General features: G+C 57.3%; 1 protein-coding gene across 25 annotated transcripts in view; it reads left to right on the forward strand.

Annotated features, from left to right (window-relative positions):
* MYT1L (myelin transcription factor 1 like) overlaps positions 1-20,155 on the forward strand; it is a 407,540-nt gene that overhangs the window by 384,265 nt on the left and 3,120 nt on the right. For 20 of the 25 annotated variants that reach the window (XM_060309910.1, XM_060309903.1, XM_060309902.1 and 17 more), the window contains 3 exons: positions 9,104-9,195; positions 16,900-17,009; positions 19,991-20,134. In XM_060309910.1, the coding sequence (XP_060165893.1) occupies positions 9,104-9,195; positions 16,900-17,009; positions 19,991-20,134 (346 nt within the window). The remainder of the gene's footprint in view (positions 1-9,103; positions 9,196-16,899; positions 17,010-19,990; positions 20,135-20,155) is intronic. The other 5 variants (XM_060309911.1, XM_060309914.1, XM_060309918.1 and 2 more) reach the window with 1 other exon arrangement.

Below are 20,155 nucleotides of genomic sequence, written 5' to 3' on the forward strand. Positions count from 1 at the left end.
TCCTCCCGGAGTGCATCCACGTCCACTCGCCTGTCTCTCCCGGGCCTGGGACGCATCCAACAAAGACTGGACGAACACACGCAAGCATCCACCTCACCTGGATCTGGGCTCGCCGTGGCACACGTGCCCAGGCTGCTTCCCCCACAGATTTCTGGACGTTCTCTGGAGAACCACAAACGCAGGGGCTCAAAGCCACACCCTGGGGCCGCTCCGTCGGATTCTGCAGGGTGGAGTCCAGCCTGGCCTCCGTGGGCCCCGGCTCGGGCCTCACCAGCTGGAACCAAAGTGCCTGCAGGTGCGTCCCCACCCAGCCCACAGCCCAGGGCCCACCCCAGAGCTCATCCGGGTCTTGGCAGAATTCAGCTCCTCGAGGCTCCAGGACCGAGGCCCCATCCTCCTGCTGGCTCCTGACCAGGGTGGCTGTCAGTGCCGGAGGCTCCCTCGGGTGCTGGCCACGTGGCCCTCAATACGGCAGGGGCACAGGCCCCTCCAGCCGCCCAGGGCTATGTATGCATCATCGCCGGGCCACGGGAGGGGCCGCCCCATCACCTGATCATAGGAGGGGCCGCCCCATCGCCAGCACCTCTGTCTCCAGGGTGGGGCTAACCGGGCCTGGGCACCTCGCAGGGACCCAAGGGCTGGTTTAGAACTCGGCCTCCCATAGGCTTGCTGCTTTGCCACAGTGCAGGGGTCTGTGGAGAAATAAATCTCTTAATACAGTCCTGCCCCAAGAAGCTTGGCCTGTCACAATTTTATAGGGAAAAGCAACGTACAAACAAAAAATTAACAATATGAACACACAAGGTCATTTTTCTCTCCAAAAAGCAGATGGAGAAACTGAAGTCTTCAAAGCTTTCAGGTCCAGAATGTGATTCAATCTCAGTTACACACACACACACACGTGGGACTTTTGACTCTTCCGATCATTTCCGATCAGGACAACATCGCCCTCAACTCTTAAGCGAACCTGAAGTAGGTTTTCAGGAACTCAGCAGTTTCTAAGCTGTGATCGTGTTGTAAGAAGTCCGAAGTCCACGTGTCCGCCCATTTTCTGTGACTTTCTCCATCCTGTCCTCACTGTGGGATGAGAGCCTAGCCTGGGGCCTCCAGCACCTGTGCCCCCTGCATCCACCAAGGGTGTCCCTCCCGGCCAGTGGGCAGCCTGGGGCCTCCCAGGTCGTTTCGTCTGGCCGTCAGCCCCCGTGGCTGGCCCTCGGTATTCCTGGCACCGCCAGGCCTCTCCAGCCAGCCTCCCCCCAGCATCTGCCTCCCAGGCCTCTGAAGGGCAGAGGCGGTGGGGCCTCTGGGGGCTTCTCCCAGCCAGGCTGCTCTCGGGGGAGGGGGCGGGGAGTCTGTCCCCGGCAGCCGGGTCTCTGCTGCAGCCCCGTCTCTTGCCGGGCGTGGGTCTCCTCTCCGGACCAGCAGCATCTCAGCTCTCTTCGCACCTCCATCTCTTCTCCTTCCCCTTCTCTAGGAATCTTTATCTCGCCAGGATGAATTCTTCCAGAACCACAGCCTGTGCGCTGACTTCTTTCCGACTCTGGGATCCGGCATCTCCAAAACACTGAGACTTTGAAATTCACAAGCCCTTTCTCTGCTTCCAGCTCTAAGGCAGCACATGCTTCTCCTTCTAGCAAAGCCGGTGGTGAAATAAAGAGGAAGAATGAAAAAACGCATCAGCTAAGGAACACTGGTTCTCACCCACGGCTCCCCGCACTGACCCCAGCCCCCAGCCTGTGGGCGCCGTGCAGCCCCACCCAGTCAGCAGGGTAGCGTTCGGGGGCCTCCCCGCACCCCTGAGGTCCAGACACTAGGGCCACAGGGCCGTGAGGGCACAAAGACGAGGCTGGGATGAGTCACCAGGCCCACACCCGCAGAGGGAGCGTCCCCTCCACGTCCTGATGGCAGGAGGGCCAGGCAGCTGGGCCGGACCCCCCCGAGCCCCCCACCTCCTTCCTGGCCTCGTTCCCCTGGACGCATCTTGTGACCCCCGTGCTCTGGTCCTCACGATGGTTTGCGAAACGCTCACACTAAGACTGTCTTCGTTGGTGAGTTCCTGCCAAGGTTTGCTGGGAGGCAGCGCTGGCCCCGAGCCCATCACGTCTTCCTCCCTCTAAAGGCAGCATCCTCCCTGCGAGCTGCCCCGGCCCCCCAGGCGCTCTGTCCAGGCCTGCGTGGACCCGGCACCTTTTGTCCTCTGTTCGTCCCCCTGAGCAGCGTGGAGTTGGAAGAAACGTCCTGGGAACCAAATAGCACAAGAGGCCAGAGCCCTGGGCACTGGCCCCGCGGGTGGTGTCGCTGGCAGGTCATGAGCCTCCGTGACTCTAGAGAAATGGGGAGAAAATGCCCCCGTGACCTCAGATGCCTGAGAGAGTCAGCGGGGCCACTCCAGTCCTTGCTGCGCAAGCTACAGAGTCTTAGACGTAAGGTGAGTTTAACAAGTCTGCCCACGGTCACCCGCTTCTCCTCAAATTCCCTTTGCAAGAAGACTCTGTCTCCAAAAATCTGCCTGAGCCCCCAGAGGAGGCTCTCTTCCGCTGAAGGACCGATGACACACTCCGGGCTCTCCCGCCAGCCCCTCTGAAGGTCAGTGCCGCCCCGGGCACAGAACGCATGACCGGCCGCCGTGTCCCGCCAGCGGCTCTGTCATCACCAGACGTGCGAGGCTGCCGGGCCCACGGCTGACGTCCAGTCCCCATGACACTTAACGTTGTTTGATTTCAGTTAATACAAGCTGAAATGTGACCCACACGGGCTGGGTGCTCCCACCCTGGATGCCCTGCAGGCCCAGACCCACTGCACCCGGTTCCCCTCCCAAAGCTCCATGGCTCCGTGTCCCTTGGGGTCCCCCTCTGCCGTCCTCACACTGGGTCCCCCCTCCCAGAACGTGCCCCGAGCAGTCCCCCTGTGCAGCCAGGGGCCCAGCTGGGTGAGGACACGCCCGGCCACACTTCTCACCGCTGGCCAGGGGACCGGGCCCTGCGTCCCCCCTCCTGTGGCGCCTTTACCCTGAGCTCTTAATGCCGGGGGTGTCTCCTCTGTTATCATCTGTCACCCCCCAACGCGTCAATGCCGCCTGAGCTCATGGCAAAAACTCATATTTACAGAACAGTTATGTCCGCATATCCAAAAACTGATAGAAACATCATAGGAGGTGGGGAAACGCCTGGATTAGGGGTTCAAGTTTAATTAACAAGTCCGATGGGATCAGTTTCCTAGGCTGCCTGACACACGCCACAAACTGGCGGCTTAGAACAACAGAATTTATCCTCTTGACGTCGGCAGACAGAGGCCACGACACGGGCAGGGGTGTGAGGGGACGGCAATGCTGGGTGTCACCCGAAGTCTGTGCGCCGTCATCCCCGGCCTTCCTCTGTGTCTCTCTCGCAAGGACCCAGTCACGGGACAAGGCCTCCACCCCAGCACGACTTCATCTTGACTCTGCAAAGGCCCCATTTCCCATGAGGTCCTGTCACAGGTTCTGGATGTTAAGGTGTCAGCATTCCTTTGGGGACACGATCAGCCCCCAGCAATGATTTACAGCAATGTGAGCCCCGGGCTTCCTAGAGACAAGCAAAAGGAGAAACACAGAGAGAAGCAGGTTCCCCGCCGTCTGCTAGGATGCGGCAGGAGAACGAGTGGGGCTCAGGGCGGTGGGGACACTAGGTCGCTAGGTGTGATCCCGCGTCACTAGGCCCGGGCCAGCAGGGCCGACCCGGCTGCCGGCTCCATCCCCCGTGGCTCTGCCCTCTGACCCCCACCCCCACCCCGCCCACCCTGGAAGCTTCGTCTCTAGGCTGTTTCTGTCGCTGGATGGAGGACGGGTCTGTCTTTGAGGATGCTCCCCTGGGTGTCATGGCAACACTTAAGCTTCCGTCCCCTGGACCAGGTGTGCCTAGGATCTGGCCACCAGGACCACCGTCACTCCAGGAGAGAGAGACTGCCACACTGGCCCCCAGGAGAGGGGCGGAAAGAGCACGCACATTACAGCCAAGTGCCCGTGGACCCCAGACCTCGGTGGGCATCTCTACAGAAAGTCCTGGCCAGACGCCACAGGCTGAGAACACAGTCATCTCCGCTCAGTCTCAAACCTCCGCTGAAGTGACCTACTCTCAGGTTATAAACCCAGAAAGCTTTTAAACGGTAAAATATTGTTAAAAGAGAAGTGAATTCTATCTCATCCACCAAGTCCTGGGAGCTGCAAAGCTGACGGACAAATGACTCAGACCTGCATCTCCGGAAGAGGAAGGGGTGGCGGGGGACATGGGTGAAGGGGGAGCTCAGGGGGCTGCGGATCCCACAGAACCCACAGACCAGTGGGCCCCTTGTGGGGGGTTCAGAGAAGGCTTGAAAACAGAGGACTAGTTCAAAGTCTCCATAAGAAGCAGCCTGACCCCTAGATGTCCAGCCCAGCCCCCATCACCCCAGTGGAGTGGGAAGCTCTGGCCTGGGACCCCAGGAGCGGCTGGACACAGGGGTGGCCCTTGTGCTGGACTCAGGAACATTAAGTGAAATGTGGAGGCCCCGCCACCCCCAGCTTGTCTCAGAGCCGCTGGGGCCACTCAAGCCCATCCAGACGGGACGGTGTTCCACCCCCGAAAGCAGCGGGTCCAGAGAAATGTGTGATGTCTGGAGAACGGGAATGAGCAGCCTAGGGTTTCCAGCTATTTAAGGGATGCGCCAGGTAACAGGACAGAAAACAAAATAAACACACTTGGAAGAAGACAGAAAAGGAAAAAAAGCTCAGAGAAAACAGACATTTCTGGAAGAAGAAGACTTTAAAACAAAAACATCTGTAATTTGTCATCAGACAGAAAAGGATAGAAAGGATATTATAAGTTATGATATTCATAACTCAAAAAACATTCAGAGAACAAGAAAGATCTTCTAAAATAAAAAAGGCGAGTAAGACTTAAAACTCCACATAGAAAGTTAGAATACAAAGCTGAGGAATGCTCCCTTAAATGATAAAGAGGTGAGAAAAGAAGACAGTATTTTAAAAATAGAGAAACAATGCATGTGATTTAATAACCAACAGCTATAGGAGTTTCTGAAAAAGTAGAGAGACGAGAGAAAATGGAAGAAAGAAAACGATCAAAGAAGGAAACCAGAAAAACGTCCAGGACCCAGAGTCTTGAGTTTTTGAGAGCTTGAGAGTTTTGAGTTTTGAGAAGATCTTGGGTTTTTGAGTTTTGAGAAAGACCTCGCGAGTAACCAGTGCAGTGAAGGGAAGGCGCCCCATCGGCCGATCTGCCCCCAGAGGAACGGCCACAGGAGAAGCCTGGGGGCTCCCTGGGCAGTGCAGGACCACCCCTCCCCCGCACCCAGGCCTCCCCGCCCGAAGTACCAGCCTTGCTGTATAAACAAACGTCCTTCTCAGCCACACCAGGGGGACACTCGCCCCAGAGATGAACTTTGGAGCCCCCTCGATCCAGCAGTGTCGGTCGCAACACTGTCAGGAAAAGAACACCTGAGGAAAGAGCCTCCTAAGGGCCGTCCCTCTAGGTCGTCCGACTCCACACCTGCTTTCACCTGCCCCCAGTGGTGCTGAGCGCCCTCGGGCTCAGCAGTAATTCCAGGCAAGAAAGGGGGTCAGAAGAGTAGGAGCCACTCAGCCCCCCAGCCTCGGCGGGGAGACCCCAGCGATCCTGTGATACCCGCCAGCTGGGACCCGGGTGCTCGCAAAAGCCTAATTCCCCCGTGATGCCATCAAAATGCATGGATGGAGGGGGATAGAGCAGGAGAAATAAAGCGATTGCAAAGCCTGCTACTCTCCCGTCTGACCCACAGTCCCTGCAAATGAACGCCTGCGACTGGGAGACCCCATCTGTCCTAAGGCCCAGGTGGGCACAGAGGCTCCTGCCCTAACGCTTGCCTGCCTCCACGGCTCAGGGCATGCTCTCGACACCAAATACGTTTTCGGAGAAACTCAGAACGTTGCTGGGGGTAAACTCCAAATCCACATCTTGGGCTGAGAAGGAACCACAAGGACACCCCTTCGCGCTGAGATGGGAGCAGTTCAGACAAGTAATCGGGGGCAGAGATTCCATGGGGGTCAGAGGACACCCTGTGCCCCCAACACACCCCCTGTGGTCTCAGGAAGCACATTCAAAAGTGGCAGCTCCGGTGAGCATGACGTGCGCCCTCGGGGTTAGCGCCGGTTCCCTCGCTCCGCGCCTGCCTGCACTGCCCGCCCCCGAGGGTCCCCAATGTTACGACGCAGACGGTAACAGTAGTGCAGTGCCCGTCACCAGGAATCAGCTGGAGACACGTCCACAGTGCTACGATACAGAGGGTGGCATTAGCATGGGAATCTGTGCTGTACAGGGAGGTATCACGTCCGTACTAGAGGATTTTAACATCAATGGTGAAATCGTAAACAGTGAAAAAAACAAGGTACATAACAGCCCACCCGCACGTCGTGGGGGACAGCCTGAGTCACAGGGGCCTTTCACGTCGGGGTCCCGTATTCTCGGTTCCCGAGCCACTCTGGGCCGTGAGCAACACACCCCACGCGCTCTCGACTTTCTTACTCTCCTCCCGTGGACTCCCGAGTCCTTCTAACCACCCCCCTCCCAGAAAGTTCTACTTATTGAGCTGTTTTCAGGGGTGACGTTCTCCTGAAGGAAGTTCCACTCGGGGGGATGCCGTCATAAAACGCTGGGCCTCCGTCTCCTCTGTCCCTTTCTGAAGCCCTGGGCAGTGTCTGCCCGGAGCCTCCCAGGAATTCCTGGTGGAGCCTGGGCCAGACGTCTGGGGCCCCAGAGGTGGGTGCTGGTGCAGACACGCGTTAACTCTTTGCTGCCTGGAGCCTGGAGCCTGGTTTTAATTAGAAGCGTCTCCATAAGGGCCGCTGGGTCTCTGCTTCAGGACTCTCCTCTCACCACACCGAGATCCCCCCGGGGTCGCTCCCTGGCAGGACTCGGGCAGGGGCCTTTGTCCTGAGATCCTGGCCCAGCGCAGACCCAGGGCACCCGGTGCGGTTGGCTCGGGCCGCCACTAGATGGCACTGCACCCTCGCCTGGCACCCGCCACCCGGCACCGGCGCCCGGCCTGCTCCGGACACTTCCAAATTTGACCCAGGCTGGGATGCAGTCACTGGATCGGAATGGGAGGAACACGGTGCAGGCGTGTTTGCACAGAACACATCCTTCTGCGGGCCTGTCTGTGTCTCCTAATTTAGTTCCCAGCTCTGGCTGAAGGACACCGTTATTTGTCGCTCCCGGCTGGCAGTTCAGCTAACTGGAAGCTAGGAGAAGCAACTGGAGACTGAAATCTGGTTCCGACCCTCAACGTGGGTCCAGGAGTCTGTGTGTGAAACCGTTTCCAGGCCATCCTGCCGCTGCACATCCGGGTTTGGGCCCCGCCAGCTGGGGATGGACGCATGGAGACACCCGAGTCCCTCACTCCGCTGGCTTCCGCGCGCTGGGCTTCCTTCTCGTTACTTTCCGCCCTCACTCTGTCCTGTAGCCCCCGCTCCCACTTCTGTTCAGGTAGGAGAATCGGGGTGGGCAGCCACCCGCTGTGCACGGCTTCCAATCCACAAGCAACCGGGAGCCCTGGGCACGCCTGGCGACGTGCTGCCTCCGAGCAACAGGCCCCAGGGATGATGGCCCCAACGACCACTAACAGGACGCTGTGTCACCCTCTGGGGTGACGTCCCACTGCCCCTTCCCCTGTAAATCTAGAAGCTCCGTGAGCGCGCGCACGGCCCGGTGAGGTTCTGGGAAGAGCAGTGGGCACGGCGGTCACTCGGCCTCTCGGGGAGAGTCCTGCACAGTTGTCAGACGCGAACGTCTCCTCGAACCAGCACCTCAGAGCTTCCTCGTAAGAACATTTGTTGTACGAAGGTGTCCTCCCCCAAAACACCTGCTAAAATCCCCATCAGAAAAAGTATTAGAAAATGTGTCTGAAGAGACATTCCGAAGGCCTCCCTGTATAAACGCAGATGTCCCACGGATGTTGCCTAGTGACCGTGTAAGTGTCACTCTCTGAGGACAGGGTCCGTCTAGCCCTGAAAATGCAGACGAAATACAAAATGATACACGTGGTTTGCATATACGTAAAATACTATAATATACACTGGCTCACATTCCACCTGCGTATGAAGCGCCTAGAGGGGCCCTGACAGCGGTGCAGTGGGTCCTCCTGTGCGGCCCCTGGAGGTGTAGCCAGGCGAGGGGCGAGGGGTGCGGAGGCCCAGGCTTGGCCCCCGCGGAAGGTGCTCAGATCGCCGTCCTCAACACAGACCCAGAAAGAAAGAAAGAGGGAGGGAGACGTCCTGCAGAGACGCCGCCCAGACCAGGTCCCAGCTCAGGGCGCAGAGCACACGCGGACCCGGGCGGACGGCCATTCACAAGGTTAGGAGGCAGATGGGGGCGTGTGGACCCCGACAGGTGAGGGTGTTGGCACACGTTTCAGACCCTCAGGTGAGACACTGATGCTGAGGCTGTGTTTGGGGGTTTCTCCCAAATAACTGTGGGGAAGGGGCCCTGGCGAGTCAGGATGGAGACTGGGTGGTAACTCATCACTCTGCCCCTTCTACTTTGGCACGTTTGACGTTAAGTTTTGAATCCAACCCTTCTGTGAGTTTGAGACTTTCCACAATAAGGAAGTTTTTTATATTTTTATTTACTTTTGGCCGCGCAGCGCGGCGTGTGGGATCTTAGTTCCCCGACCAGGGATCGCACCTGAGCCCCCTGCAGTGGAACGGAGGAGCCCTATCCACTGGACCGCCAGGGCAGTCCCAATAAGGAAGTTTGTTAAAGTGAGATGGGCGCTTCCTAAAAGTCCCAGGGGCCCTCAGAGGGCTCATCTCCCTCCCGCCCGAGCCCCAGCGGTCAGACCTCGCCCCAGGCCACACTGTGGCCCTGTGCTGCGTGTCCACCCCGAAGTCCGCCATCCACAGACACCAGCCTGAGGGCACAGCCGGCCCTGCCCACCTTCCGCTCTGGTTCCCCATGTGCAGGTGGCCCTTTGCCGGCAACCAGCCCAGTCAGGCGATGTGGGGACCTGCAGCTCGAGGCAGTTTTCCCTGCAGGCCCGGGCCGCCCCCCCCCCACCCGGAACCTGCGACTAACTCCACCTCCCGTCTCGTCCCCAGCTTGTCGGGATGCCCGCGGGCCACGTCGGCCATGAAGAAGGCGAAGCTGTCGGGAGAGCAGATGCTGACCATCCGGCAGCGGGCCAGCAACGGTAACCGCGTGCGCCCAGCGCGTCGGGGCCACGGCCACAGCCCGGCCGTCCTCGCGGCCCCAGCGGAGCCCCAGCATAGCCTCGTCCCTTCGGGAGGGGGCAGCGGTCACTCCCGCCCGGGCAAAGCCGGTCCACGCGGGGGGAGGCGGCCTCCCCACGGCCTTCTGCGCCGGGCGCTGAGTCAGGGGCCCTCGGGCCACACGCAGCCCACGGCTGTCTCTCTCACCCTCACTCTGGGGCAGGAGCTGGCGTCTGTCTGTCTGCGCAGCCCTCCTTCCAGACGCTCCCTGGCCCGCCGCAGGAGGCGCGCAAAGATGCGGGCGGAGCGCACGCGGGGGGCTCGGGCCTCGGAGCCCGTCCCAGCCCGGCCTCGGGGCCCCGGGTCCACGCTACCGTCAGTTTGTGACCCCAGAGCAGCGCTCGCAGTGCTTTCAGGGCCACGGGGAGGGGCGGAGAGCCTGAATCTCGGCCACTTTCCCGCGAGGCCCGTCCTCTCTGCCTTCTCCTCGTGGCTCAGCCATAAATAAGGGTCCTCTTCACAGTCTGTGGGGCGCTGCGTTTGCTGAATTTTTGTGTTTTCCCGTTGGAGACGCCACTGTTGAAAAGGCCCCCAGAGCAGGACAGGGGTGCCGTCTGGTGTCCTGGGCGTAAGGAGGCCGTGACACGCCTTAGGGAGGAAACCCGCGTCAGACGGGCTGCTGGCCGAGACTCCAGTGTCAGTGAATCAGTGCACACATCACATGAGGACGTGTCTTTCACAGAAACACACACGCTGATGCGCTAATGCCTGTACTGCCACCAGAGGCTCGCGGGGGCGTGATCGCGTGTGTCCCTGGGAGCTGAGGTCCAGCGGTCCCTAGTGCAGTGTTTGCAGCGATCGGGAGACCAGTGCAATTGTAATCCCTCAGCAGAGTGGCCTGCGAGAGGCTCCCCCTCCCAGCCCCTCAGGGGACTTTGTGAGGGACGGGGCTCGGGCGGAGCGGGGCCTACGGTGAATGTGCTGAAGCCTGGCAAGGCGCCTCCTGAGCTCCGTGCTCCCCAAAGGAACCAAGTGCCGAGGAACGCGGGTCAGCCCCGTGCTGGACGCCTGGACCCGCCGCAGGTAGCTCGGGCCCCAGGACTGGGTGGCGGAGGGGCCGACCCTCCCCCTCCGCTTCCCGGGCTGCCCCACACCCAGGATCCACGCAGACAAGGACCAGCCCTGATGCGCTCCTAGCCTGGAGACGCCTGGGGCCCGGCCGCGGTCCTGAGGCCTCCATGGCTCACCAGGCACTATTCTCGGTCCTGAGGACAGCACGAGGGGTTCAGCAGGAAACATGCCTCATCCTGCTCCCCGTCACTTACCAGGAAGACAGTCAGGGCCACGACGCTTCCACCTGAAGGTTCAAGCCCCGTGAGCCCCACCTCTGCTCAAGGCGGCTCAGGGGCTGGAGATGGGGGACGGGCACCAGTTAGATGGAAGTTCTCAGACTCACCTGCCAGCGTGAGGAGCCCATCCCGAGACGCCAGGGTCACCAATGTCCCTTCTCACTCAGCCATCGAGGGCAGGGTGCGTTGCCAGAGAGAAAACAACATCCACTGAGCTCTTTGCAAAATATTTAGCCGACATTTCACCCGCACAACATCCCCGGGGCTAAAGCAAAACTCCTTCTGCAAACCGATGTGAGTCTGCGCCAGCTCATGCCTCCGGATAGACCGAGCGCAGTGCAGACCCAGCGGGGAGAGAAGTGGAGAGGGCAGGTCTGCACACCCAGAGGAGGAGGCTTCCCAGCGGGCGGGACGGCCGGGGAGAGCGGGGAGTCCCCCGGGCCGGCACCTCTCATGGGGGCATCCGACACTCAGAGTCCTCCTTCTGTAACTGCTAGTCACAGCTGTTAACCAGAAAGGACTCATGGCATCTGGGAGAGGAACTAACCCCAGCCTTCATCCAGGCTGGGCACCCGGCTCCCGGCTCCACCCTGGTCAGTGGGGTCGCCCGCGGGGTCGCCATCCACCCACCTCTCTGCACCTGAGCTCAGCTTCCTGATTTTAGTCTTCGGAATGTTTCTTCCTGCTGTAGGTTCGGTCACTTGCTTGTCCACAGACGAGGACCCGGGGAAGCCCAGGTCACCTGGAGATGAAGCAGCAGAAGAGGGGCAAACCCAGGTCTTCCCAAGCCCAGTCCATGCTGGAGCCCAGGGCTGGCGGTCCCCTCGCTTCTCACCTGTCAGGGCACCTTTTCTGCCAAGAACAGGGCACTTCCTAGTAAACCCAGAGCACACGTCATCCCGTGGATAAATGGCCTCATCCCTGTGTGTGTCTGACCAAAGGGCAGGACTGTGGGAAGTTCACTTCTGCTCTTTGGGGGACGGGAGCTCAGCGGTCACTGACCCTGCAGCTGTGCCCGACCTTCACGGTCAAAGGCATGGCCCTCACTCCGTGTGAGGGAGAGCCCATCTCTCGCCCTCTCATCTCTTGAACATGCTGAGTGCAGACCTTACCCGAGGTCACTCACCCTCCACGTGCAATGTGTCCTCTTAGCGGTGACTGAGCACCGCGGCCAAGGGACCACCTCGAGCCCTAGGGCTGACTCGGGCCGGGCCGCTCCCGTCCTGGGTTCCGGCTTTTTCTCCCGAGTGTCTATCTGAAGAGGGAGGAGTGCATCTAAAAGTCTCTGAGGTTTCCTTCCGGCTCTGAAATCCAAGGCTCTTTCTTTTTCTTTCTGAAGTTTAGAGAAGAGTCTGTTCCCATCTCTTCCCCGCAAAGACTCTCACTGTTCTGTGTCTCCCCCTGAATGATCCCACGTCGTCGGTCAGCTCTCCGAGCAGCTGGGGCTCTGCGGAGTTACCAGGGGTCTCCTCCAGGACCCTCTGCACACGGTCACTCCGGGCCTGTGAGCATCTCTCCGGAGTTGGGCTGCAGGCGGCTTTGGGGTTTTGCTTTTTTGGTTTTAGTTTTTGGCCAAGCCTTCAGGAGAGAAGGAAAAGAAATAACGTTTTTCTGCCCTTCTCATCTACTGTCTGGGATGGTGAGCTGAGGGAAGGCCCCCTCCCCTGCCTGCAGCTCTGTCCGGGGATTTCATGCACTTATTCATTTATATTCCCAGCAGCCCCAAGCGTGGGTACTGACGCTCCCCTTTACCAAGAAGGAAGAGGAAACTCAAAGCGGTGAAGAGGTGAAAGGGGTACCAGGCGACCTGTGAGGGCACACCCGCAGCCAGGGCCCCGCGTGCCCCAGTGCCGCCGACGGGCCAGTGAGCCCACCTGGCGCTCTCCCCTCTCCAGAAGCGGGCTTCACAGCCAGGCACTTGTGCCCTGGGACTCTCGAGGGTGACCTGGGGGCACGTCCACATGGATGGCTTTAATTCCAGGCCCTCGAATTCCACGTGACTCACTAGAATCCGACAGTCTGAGAATCCATCTGTCACCTGCCAGGTCTTCCCCAGCTTCCCCACCGTCATGGAAGAAAGGCTGCTCCCGAGTCCTGGACTCACACACGTGCAGACACTTAACGAGGAACCACTCACAAATGCTGGGCTCCTGAGGGCGCCCCCCAGCGGGCAGGAGGGCAGGTCCAAGAGCTTCAGGAGGAAACAGTGCTGCAGCCGGTGCTCCTTAGTTCATCACATTTTCATCCCTCCATCCATCCATCCGTCCGTCCATCTCCTAGAATAAAATTTAGAGACAGAAAGGTCACCATGGGGGCCCTGGCTAGTGCTTTATTGGGTTTACGGTGGCCTCTGTTGGACGGTTGATCTGATCTGCAGATTGTTTTGATAATGAAGCCTGATTTGCCACTTAGTTTACACAGTAGATTTTTTTTTAATAAATTAAACACTCAGTCCAAGGCTTTGATGAAAATATACTGAAAGCACTCTGCAACATACAATTTTCTAGAAATATATACATTTTTGGCAACTAAAGTCACAGTAAAAACCATCAGCTGGCAGTTTTAGGACTTGTGAGGGAGAGGTGTGTCTTTTTTAAATTCTTTACTTCAGCAAGTATCGAAGCCCGCTGCACTAGACCACACGCGGTATTTTTTCTTTTCTTTTAACTGTTTGTCAGTCACATCGACGGGGCCAGCAGGACAAAACCAGTCTGGGCTACTTTCTGGCCAGAGCAGAGACGAGCCTGCAGACACCCCGGTGCTGTGGGGCTGCTCAGACAACACAGCATGTAACATTTTCCTTTGGCCCCTGTTTGGCGAGTCTCGCTATCGCTCAGGTATCTTATATAGTGAGCTCATTTCTTACAGCCACTGTGACAGATAGGGACTTTTTAAATGGAGGGATTTGAGGTGTCTAGGGATTAAGGAAAGTACTCACCACAGGATTCTTAAGTAGCAAGATATGGATTCAGATTCCAGGTCTGTCATGTTTCAAAACCCGGCTCTAAACCCCAGACCTCTAAAACCCCTCATCAAGGCAGTTCAGAAATGCTTCCAGCTCGGTGCTTGTGACCACCTAGAGGGGTGGGATAGGGAGGGTGGGAGGGAGACGCAAGAGGGAGGAGATATGGGGATATATGTATACGTATAGCTGATTCGCTTTGTTGTACAGCAGAAACTAACACAACATTGTAAAGCAATTATAATCCAGTAAAGATGTTAAAACAAAAAAAAGAAAAGAAAGAAAAGGAAAGCAATGCCACCAGACTTCAGGAAATCTCCCAGCACCGTGAGCTCTGTCCCCTGCTTAGACGTTGGTTTTCCACAAAAATTAAACAGAACATAATAATTGTTGGAAACTCTTTCATGAAAATTCAAACCAGTGAAATGGGCTCCCAAGATTTCACCTATATTCCAGAAAGACCACATTCTTTTCTCATAATTTTATCAAAATCCTTCTAAGTTTGCTGGAATCTAGCCTCAAGACAAAGATGCTGACACGATGGTGTATTTTATATACTTCACTGTATATTAGGTACCGCTGATGGGGTGCTCCTGACAAGCGAATTAAGGGGGTTTAATTGGAAATTCGAGGCGTGCTATTCTCTCCCACCGTTCTCTGGGTTTTATAATAGGGTAGTGACCTGCAAACCGCCAACCCTGAAATGGATTGCTTTGCTTACAACTCCACTCACTTCTCAAGGGAAACATGAAATCTCAGTGTTGGAAACAGGCAGCTGCGTAGCACATCTCTCACCCTTCCTATCACGATTATCCAGAATCAAATCTCTTGATCAAATAGCTCTGGGGGTGCACAGGGGGTAGCTCCCCAGGAAGAGCTGCCCCAGCCTCACATACAGACTCTGGCAGGAGGTACCTTCATGACACGCAGTCATGTCTGCTCTCTGACACTTTCAGTGTCATATGCGAGTAAAAATGAGACATTTTATTTAATATGTGAGAGAAGACTGCTCCTGTATTAACCGACGCGTTTCCTTTGCACAATGTATTCTCACACTACAGAGAGGCTCAGAGCCATTGCCTGAGGGGCCTTGTGGAGACGTGCCCCCTGTCTCAGCAAGTGCTCGCGCGGCAGAACATTAGAACCGGTAACAGTGGCTTCAGAAAGAGCCTGAATGCAAGCAACGCTCGGGAAATCTTAAAAGGCAGCTGCACCTCAGGGTCCGAGAGCAGAGGGACATCCTCTGGGCCTCTTAGGAAAATGCGATAACCCTCTCTTCACACGGCTGGTCCTCAACACCAACTGCAAAACACACCCGGGAAAAGAGAAGGTTTTAAACTGTTCAAATCTGAAAAGCTGAAGAAATATGGCATGAAGAGCTTGTCCAGAATCATAACAGAAATTCACTTGGAAAATCTGACGACCATCACAGCCCGAGGATTCAGTTTTCACGAGAGATGTTCTCCGTGCGGTTGGAAGACCAGCAATTTAGAGGAATGTGTGGCGAATCCTCGTTAAATGATAAACTGCCTCATGATTTAGTTGTTTTACAAGTCAGGATTTTTATGCATTTATCGTGATTATTTTTATGCATTCTTATCTTGAGCTATACCTGAACTTCAACTACGGAAGAATCATTACGTTGGCCACAGCCTTGGCAGAGACCTCCCATGTGCCAGGTTTTTATATGCCCTAACTCAGTCAATCCTAAGCCCTAATTTTGAGAGATTGCCATAAAGACTTGGTCACATATAAAACGTGGGGGAATAGCGGCCTCCACCTGAGAAAGGGTGAACCTCGTTTCATTCCTGGCAGACATGCTTTCCGGGTGCATTTGATAAAAAGGAAGACTTTGTTGTTGATGTTCTGGACCTTGTAAGACGCTGGCAGAGAAGCACCTTGAGGACCTAAGACGCTGATCAGGGGTCGTGGACGAGAGAGCCATCACTCTGGTTAAGGTCACCCCCCGTCCCCCTGGGTGACGGTGGGAGCACAGCAGGGGGAAGAGGGAAGACTTGGGCAGGTGCTTAAGACCAGCTCGTCCGTGAGCCTCACTTCACACCTAAGACAGGTCCATGGGGAGAAACGATTCAGAAGGAGGGGTTATTAAAGGGGAAATTAAATCGAACACGATGACGCGTTCGTCCTGACTGCTTTTATGAGGAAACATAACGCCGTGGGAGAAATGTGGTTCTTCGCAGGAAGATGCTTTACTCTTGCCGATCTTTTTTTTTTTTTTTTTCATTTCGCTAAAAACAGCAGCTGAGACTCAGACCCCCAGTCTCCCTTTGCTTTGCCTTCTCGACCCCTGGGAGGCGAGGAACCCTCCGTGGAGGTCTGCAGCATTCCAGGTGGTCTGGGGCCTTCCGTCCCAGGCGAACTGGACCCCTCTCTCTACAGAGCTGGACAGCGCCCCCCCAAGCTCCCCCAGGTGCCATGCGAGGGACAGGTGTGGTCGTCCCGTAGCTTCACTTGCCGGGTTCCTGCTCGTCCCCTAGGGACGCTCAGCCGTGGGACACCAGCGTCAAACGCCAGAAGTATCGGGATCTTTCTGACACTGGCGAGGCCCGGTGGCCAGCAGCCAGCCAGGCGAGCTGGCCTCGAAAACGCCCCTTGTAAACCCTGACAATTGCCCCTGCAGCCCAGCCAGGGCCCCGCTGGCGGCTGCACAGCCCCGCTCCCCCAGGACGCGGCCCAGCCAAGCTTCACGCCCTGGCCATTCAGATGGGGGGACGTGTTTATTGGTTAGCTGTCAATATTCAGAGAGCCTCTGTGACCACCCGCCTGAAGGCTGTCACTGCTGCCTCATCCTCCCACGGGGGACAGCTACCTCAGCACCCACCGAGTCGGGTTTTTGGTTACCGGTCTGTTATCAGTTTTCCTACCCAAAACCTAGGCTTGTGGAGGGCAGGGACCCTGTTGGCCTCATTTTCAGATATGTCAGCAGGCTCCTTCCCAGAGTGATGGGGGAGAAAGAGGGAGCAAGACGGAGATGCAGACAGAGACAGGGAATAAACAGAGGAGACAATTCACGGGCTGCACCGCGTAAATCCACGTCCAGGAGGAGATGGTTTCGGCTGGAGTCGGGGGGGTCACACCCTGAGGCTCTGGTTAATCGTCCCAGGGAGACGGAGCCTTTCAGTTTGGGGGGCCTGTGTCCCCCCAGCTGATTTTTTTCTGTTTTTAGGTGCCTTAATTGTAAGGAGGGTGGCAGTGGGGATGGAAGACACACAAACTGTGACTATAGTTTTTAATTGAAGAGTACCCTCCCCCAGCAAGTTCGGTTCCAAATCTAGAAAGAGCGACGCCGCCAGGTTCTACCTGTAGTGTTCGCAGGCGCAGCGTCTCTAAGCCCCTCCCCTCCGCCCTTTCAGGCGTAGAGAACGATGAGGAGATCAAGCAGCTGGATGAGGAAATCAAGGAGCTGAACGAATCCAACTCCCAGATGGAAGCCGACATGATCAAGCTCCGGACTCAGGTAACAGTTTCTGACGCCTCAATCGAGCCGCCGCCTGCGCTGACGCCGCGGAGCCGAGGGCTGCGCCATTGCCTGTTTCCTTGCCCGGTTTTCCCTTTACTTATTCACCTTTCTTCTCAGTGTCCTGCTGAGATCATTTCAGTGGCAAAACTTGCTGTGACAGAGGGGCCGCCGGCCGGCTAGTTTTCCCTCTTGTGTTGGTATTTTTAACGACACGTGGTTATGAGTAGACGGTCCCGAGGAGCGCGGCTCCTGCAGCGGGTGAGCTCTTTCCCCCCACCCCGCCCGCCCCGGGATGCAAAGGCCCTAAGGTCATCACGCGGTAAACAGGAACAGGGAGCTTGTTGCTTGGGTTCCCGGGGGCCGCTGCTATCAGTGGCCTCACGAGCCTGCTGGGAGGGGAGGGGTGGAGCCTTTATTGAGCACCTACTAGATGCCCCATCCCAGGGGCTTTGGTCCTATAGCCCAGGTGCCCACAGCGGTCCACATGGTGAGTGTCCACAACTCCCGCTGCCCCTGACTGCTCAGCCAGGGCCGCAGAGCCGTGGGCCCAGCGCGCCCAGTTTGCCTCTCCACAGGCCTTCCCCGCCGCGGCTCTGGGAATGGGGAAGCACTGCAGCCACTCACAGGCGAGGCCAGGGATTCCTGTCTTGTTCGAACCCACGCCCTCTGTGGCCTGGACCTGCCCCTCCCCAGCCATCCCCTCGGGGCATCAGAGCCTTACTGGGATTCTTGCCCATGGGCTTAGGGGGCAAGGACAGGTCCCTGCTGGTCCCCGTCCCCCGCGGGCACAGCCTCTCCAGGGAGGGGAGCCCTCCAGCTATGCCCCCACCAGGGTCACAACAGGGACTCCAGGGCTACCCTTTCGTGCCCTCGGGCGGATGTGAGGCTGAGGTTCTCTGCCTGGCCGTTGTGTCCACTTGTTCGGACACCAGCCCACCTGCTGACCATGGCCTCACCTCCGGCTGTGCTGCAGCCCAAGGCGTGCCTGAGACAGGCAAGGGTTTTCCTTACCTTTAATCCAAAACCAAAGCGGGAGGGGTGGAGGCCGTGCCGCTGGGCTTTCTGGTACCCCTCACCTCCAGCCGGGTCAGTGACACCGGGAGGGAGAGGACCGTGCTGCTGCGTTTTGTCCAGCGACTGGAGGTGAAGACAGAGCTCTCCAGGCCGCACACCCTGGCCACACAGGGCACGCGCAAGGCCCCCAGAAGCCCCGTGGCACGGCCGCTGGGATAGTTAGGGAGCGACGGTCACCGCGCCTGATAGCCCCGGAGCCCAAGCCCCAGCTGTCAGAGCCCCACTCTTACCTGTGTTACCTGAGGGCTCCAGTGAGCCTTCAGTGTGAGAATAGCTTCTGATTCTGCTGCTTCAAAGGCACTGAATGGTCAGTCTGACCCGCACCTCTCTCATTTTACAACTGCAGAAACTGAGGGAGACCAGGGTCCTCGCAGGGTCCCAGGTCCAGAGCCTGGACAGAGTTCACGGTCTCTCCATTGAAAATGCTCAGACCTGGGCCCTTCCCTGGTGGTCCAGTAGTTAGAACTCTGCGCTTCCATGGCAGGGGGCAGGGGTTCGATACCTGATTGGGGAGCTAAGATCCCACAAGGCACACAGCATGGCCAAAACAATAAAAAAATAAAACAAAACGCTCAGAACAGTATGAAGGATTATCTATTTTTTTCATATCATCAAATCAGTGATTGCTAAGCTCTATGTTTGTCTCTTATAAATCTTACCTTTATCCTGAGCCAGGTCTAGCTTTCCTATAAACACGCACACACCATCCTAGCGGCCTCCTCCCTGCACTGCAGGAAACGAGATGTCCCTCAGACACGTAGTCGGAGGACATGCTGCCAGTGGCAGGGAGGGGAGGAAGGTCCCCATCCCCAGGCGGAGGACGCTGAGCCAGGGCCGGGGGCACAGAACCAGCCGCGTGCCCCACCCTCCCCCTGGCTGTGAGCGGGGAAACCCTACCTGAGACATCGGAGTTTAGAGCTTATGAAGCAGAGATTCAGGTGACTGGGGGCAGCCGGTGGTTACAGCGTGAAGGCACTAAGGCTGTGAGCTCGGTGCACGTCCGGCAACTCTGTCTTGTTTCTACGCATCCCCTGTGATGCTGGCCTGCGGCTGCCAAGCTACACAGATGCGGGGGACCCACAGAGCCTGGCACACGCTCTGTGGCTGCCAGGAGCCCCCGTACCCGTGTAACCAGCCTTGACTACAGCATCCAAGCTGCCTATCCGCTTCCACGACTGTGTCCCTGCAGCCCACGCAGATGGGGGCAGCTCTCCTGCCTGGCCGTGTAGTAAGTGCTGGTTGTCTGGTGGCAGGTGGAGGCCAGAAGGTGCCATGGCAACTGTTAAATTCTCTCTGGAATATTAGAGGAAGGAGGAGCTGCCCAGGAAGCCACGGTAGACCTTTATCCGATGGAGGGAGGCAGAGATGTCATACATGCCGGTAGAGACACCTGCCTCGACCCTAAGGAGAGGCAGTGACGTGCCTCACAGATAAATCAATATTTCAAGACTTATCTGTGCAGAATTAAGTTCGGGCTAAAAAGAAGACGTATTAGTCGCCGCAGTGCATAAGATACTAATCCAGGTAAAGAATCCCATCACACCAGCGGAAAGACCAGGGCGGGACAAGGACACAGTCCTCATGTGATCCTCTATGCACAAGGACAAGCAGAACTTTTTAAAAAATTGAGTGAAAGTCGACACAGCCCAGGAGCCTAGCCCACCCTAATGCATGAATCCCTTTTCAGAAAGACAAGCCCTTAGAGTCCAGTTGCCACGTGCTCAAGTGTGATGACTCAACGCACACAAGACGATGACCCTGAAAATGACCTGTGCTTCACGTGGAAGCCTCTTGATTTAAGCAGAGAGGTTCTTCCTCTGCCTCGGGAGCTGACGCCTCTCCCTGTGGGAGCGGGCGCGTGCTCCCCTGGCCGGCTCATGTTACATGTCCCACGCATCTGTGCGTTTCAGATCACCACCATGGAGAGCAGCCTGAAGACCATCGAGGAGGAGAACAAAGTGATCGAGCAGCAGAACGAGTCCCTCCTCCACGAACTCGCCAACCTGAGCCAGTCCCTGATCCACAGTCTCGCCAACATCCAGCTCCCGCACATGGTAAGTGACTGACCGCACGGA

The sequence above is a fragment of the Globicephala melas genome, chromosome 12 (assembly GCF_963455315.2).
Source record: "Globicephala melas chromosome 12, mGloMel1.2, whole genome shotgun sequence".
NCBI lineage: Eukaryota > Metazoa > Chordata > Mammalia > Artiodactyla > Delphinidae > Globicephala > Globicephala melas.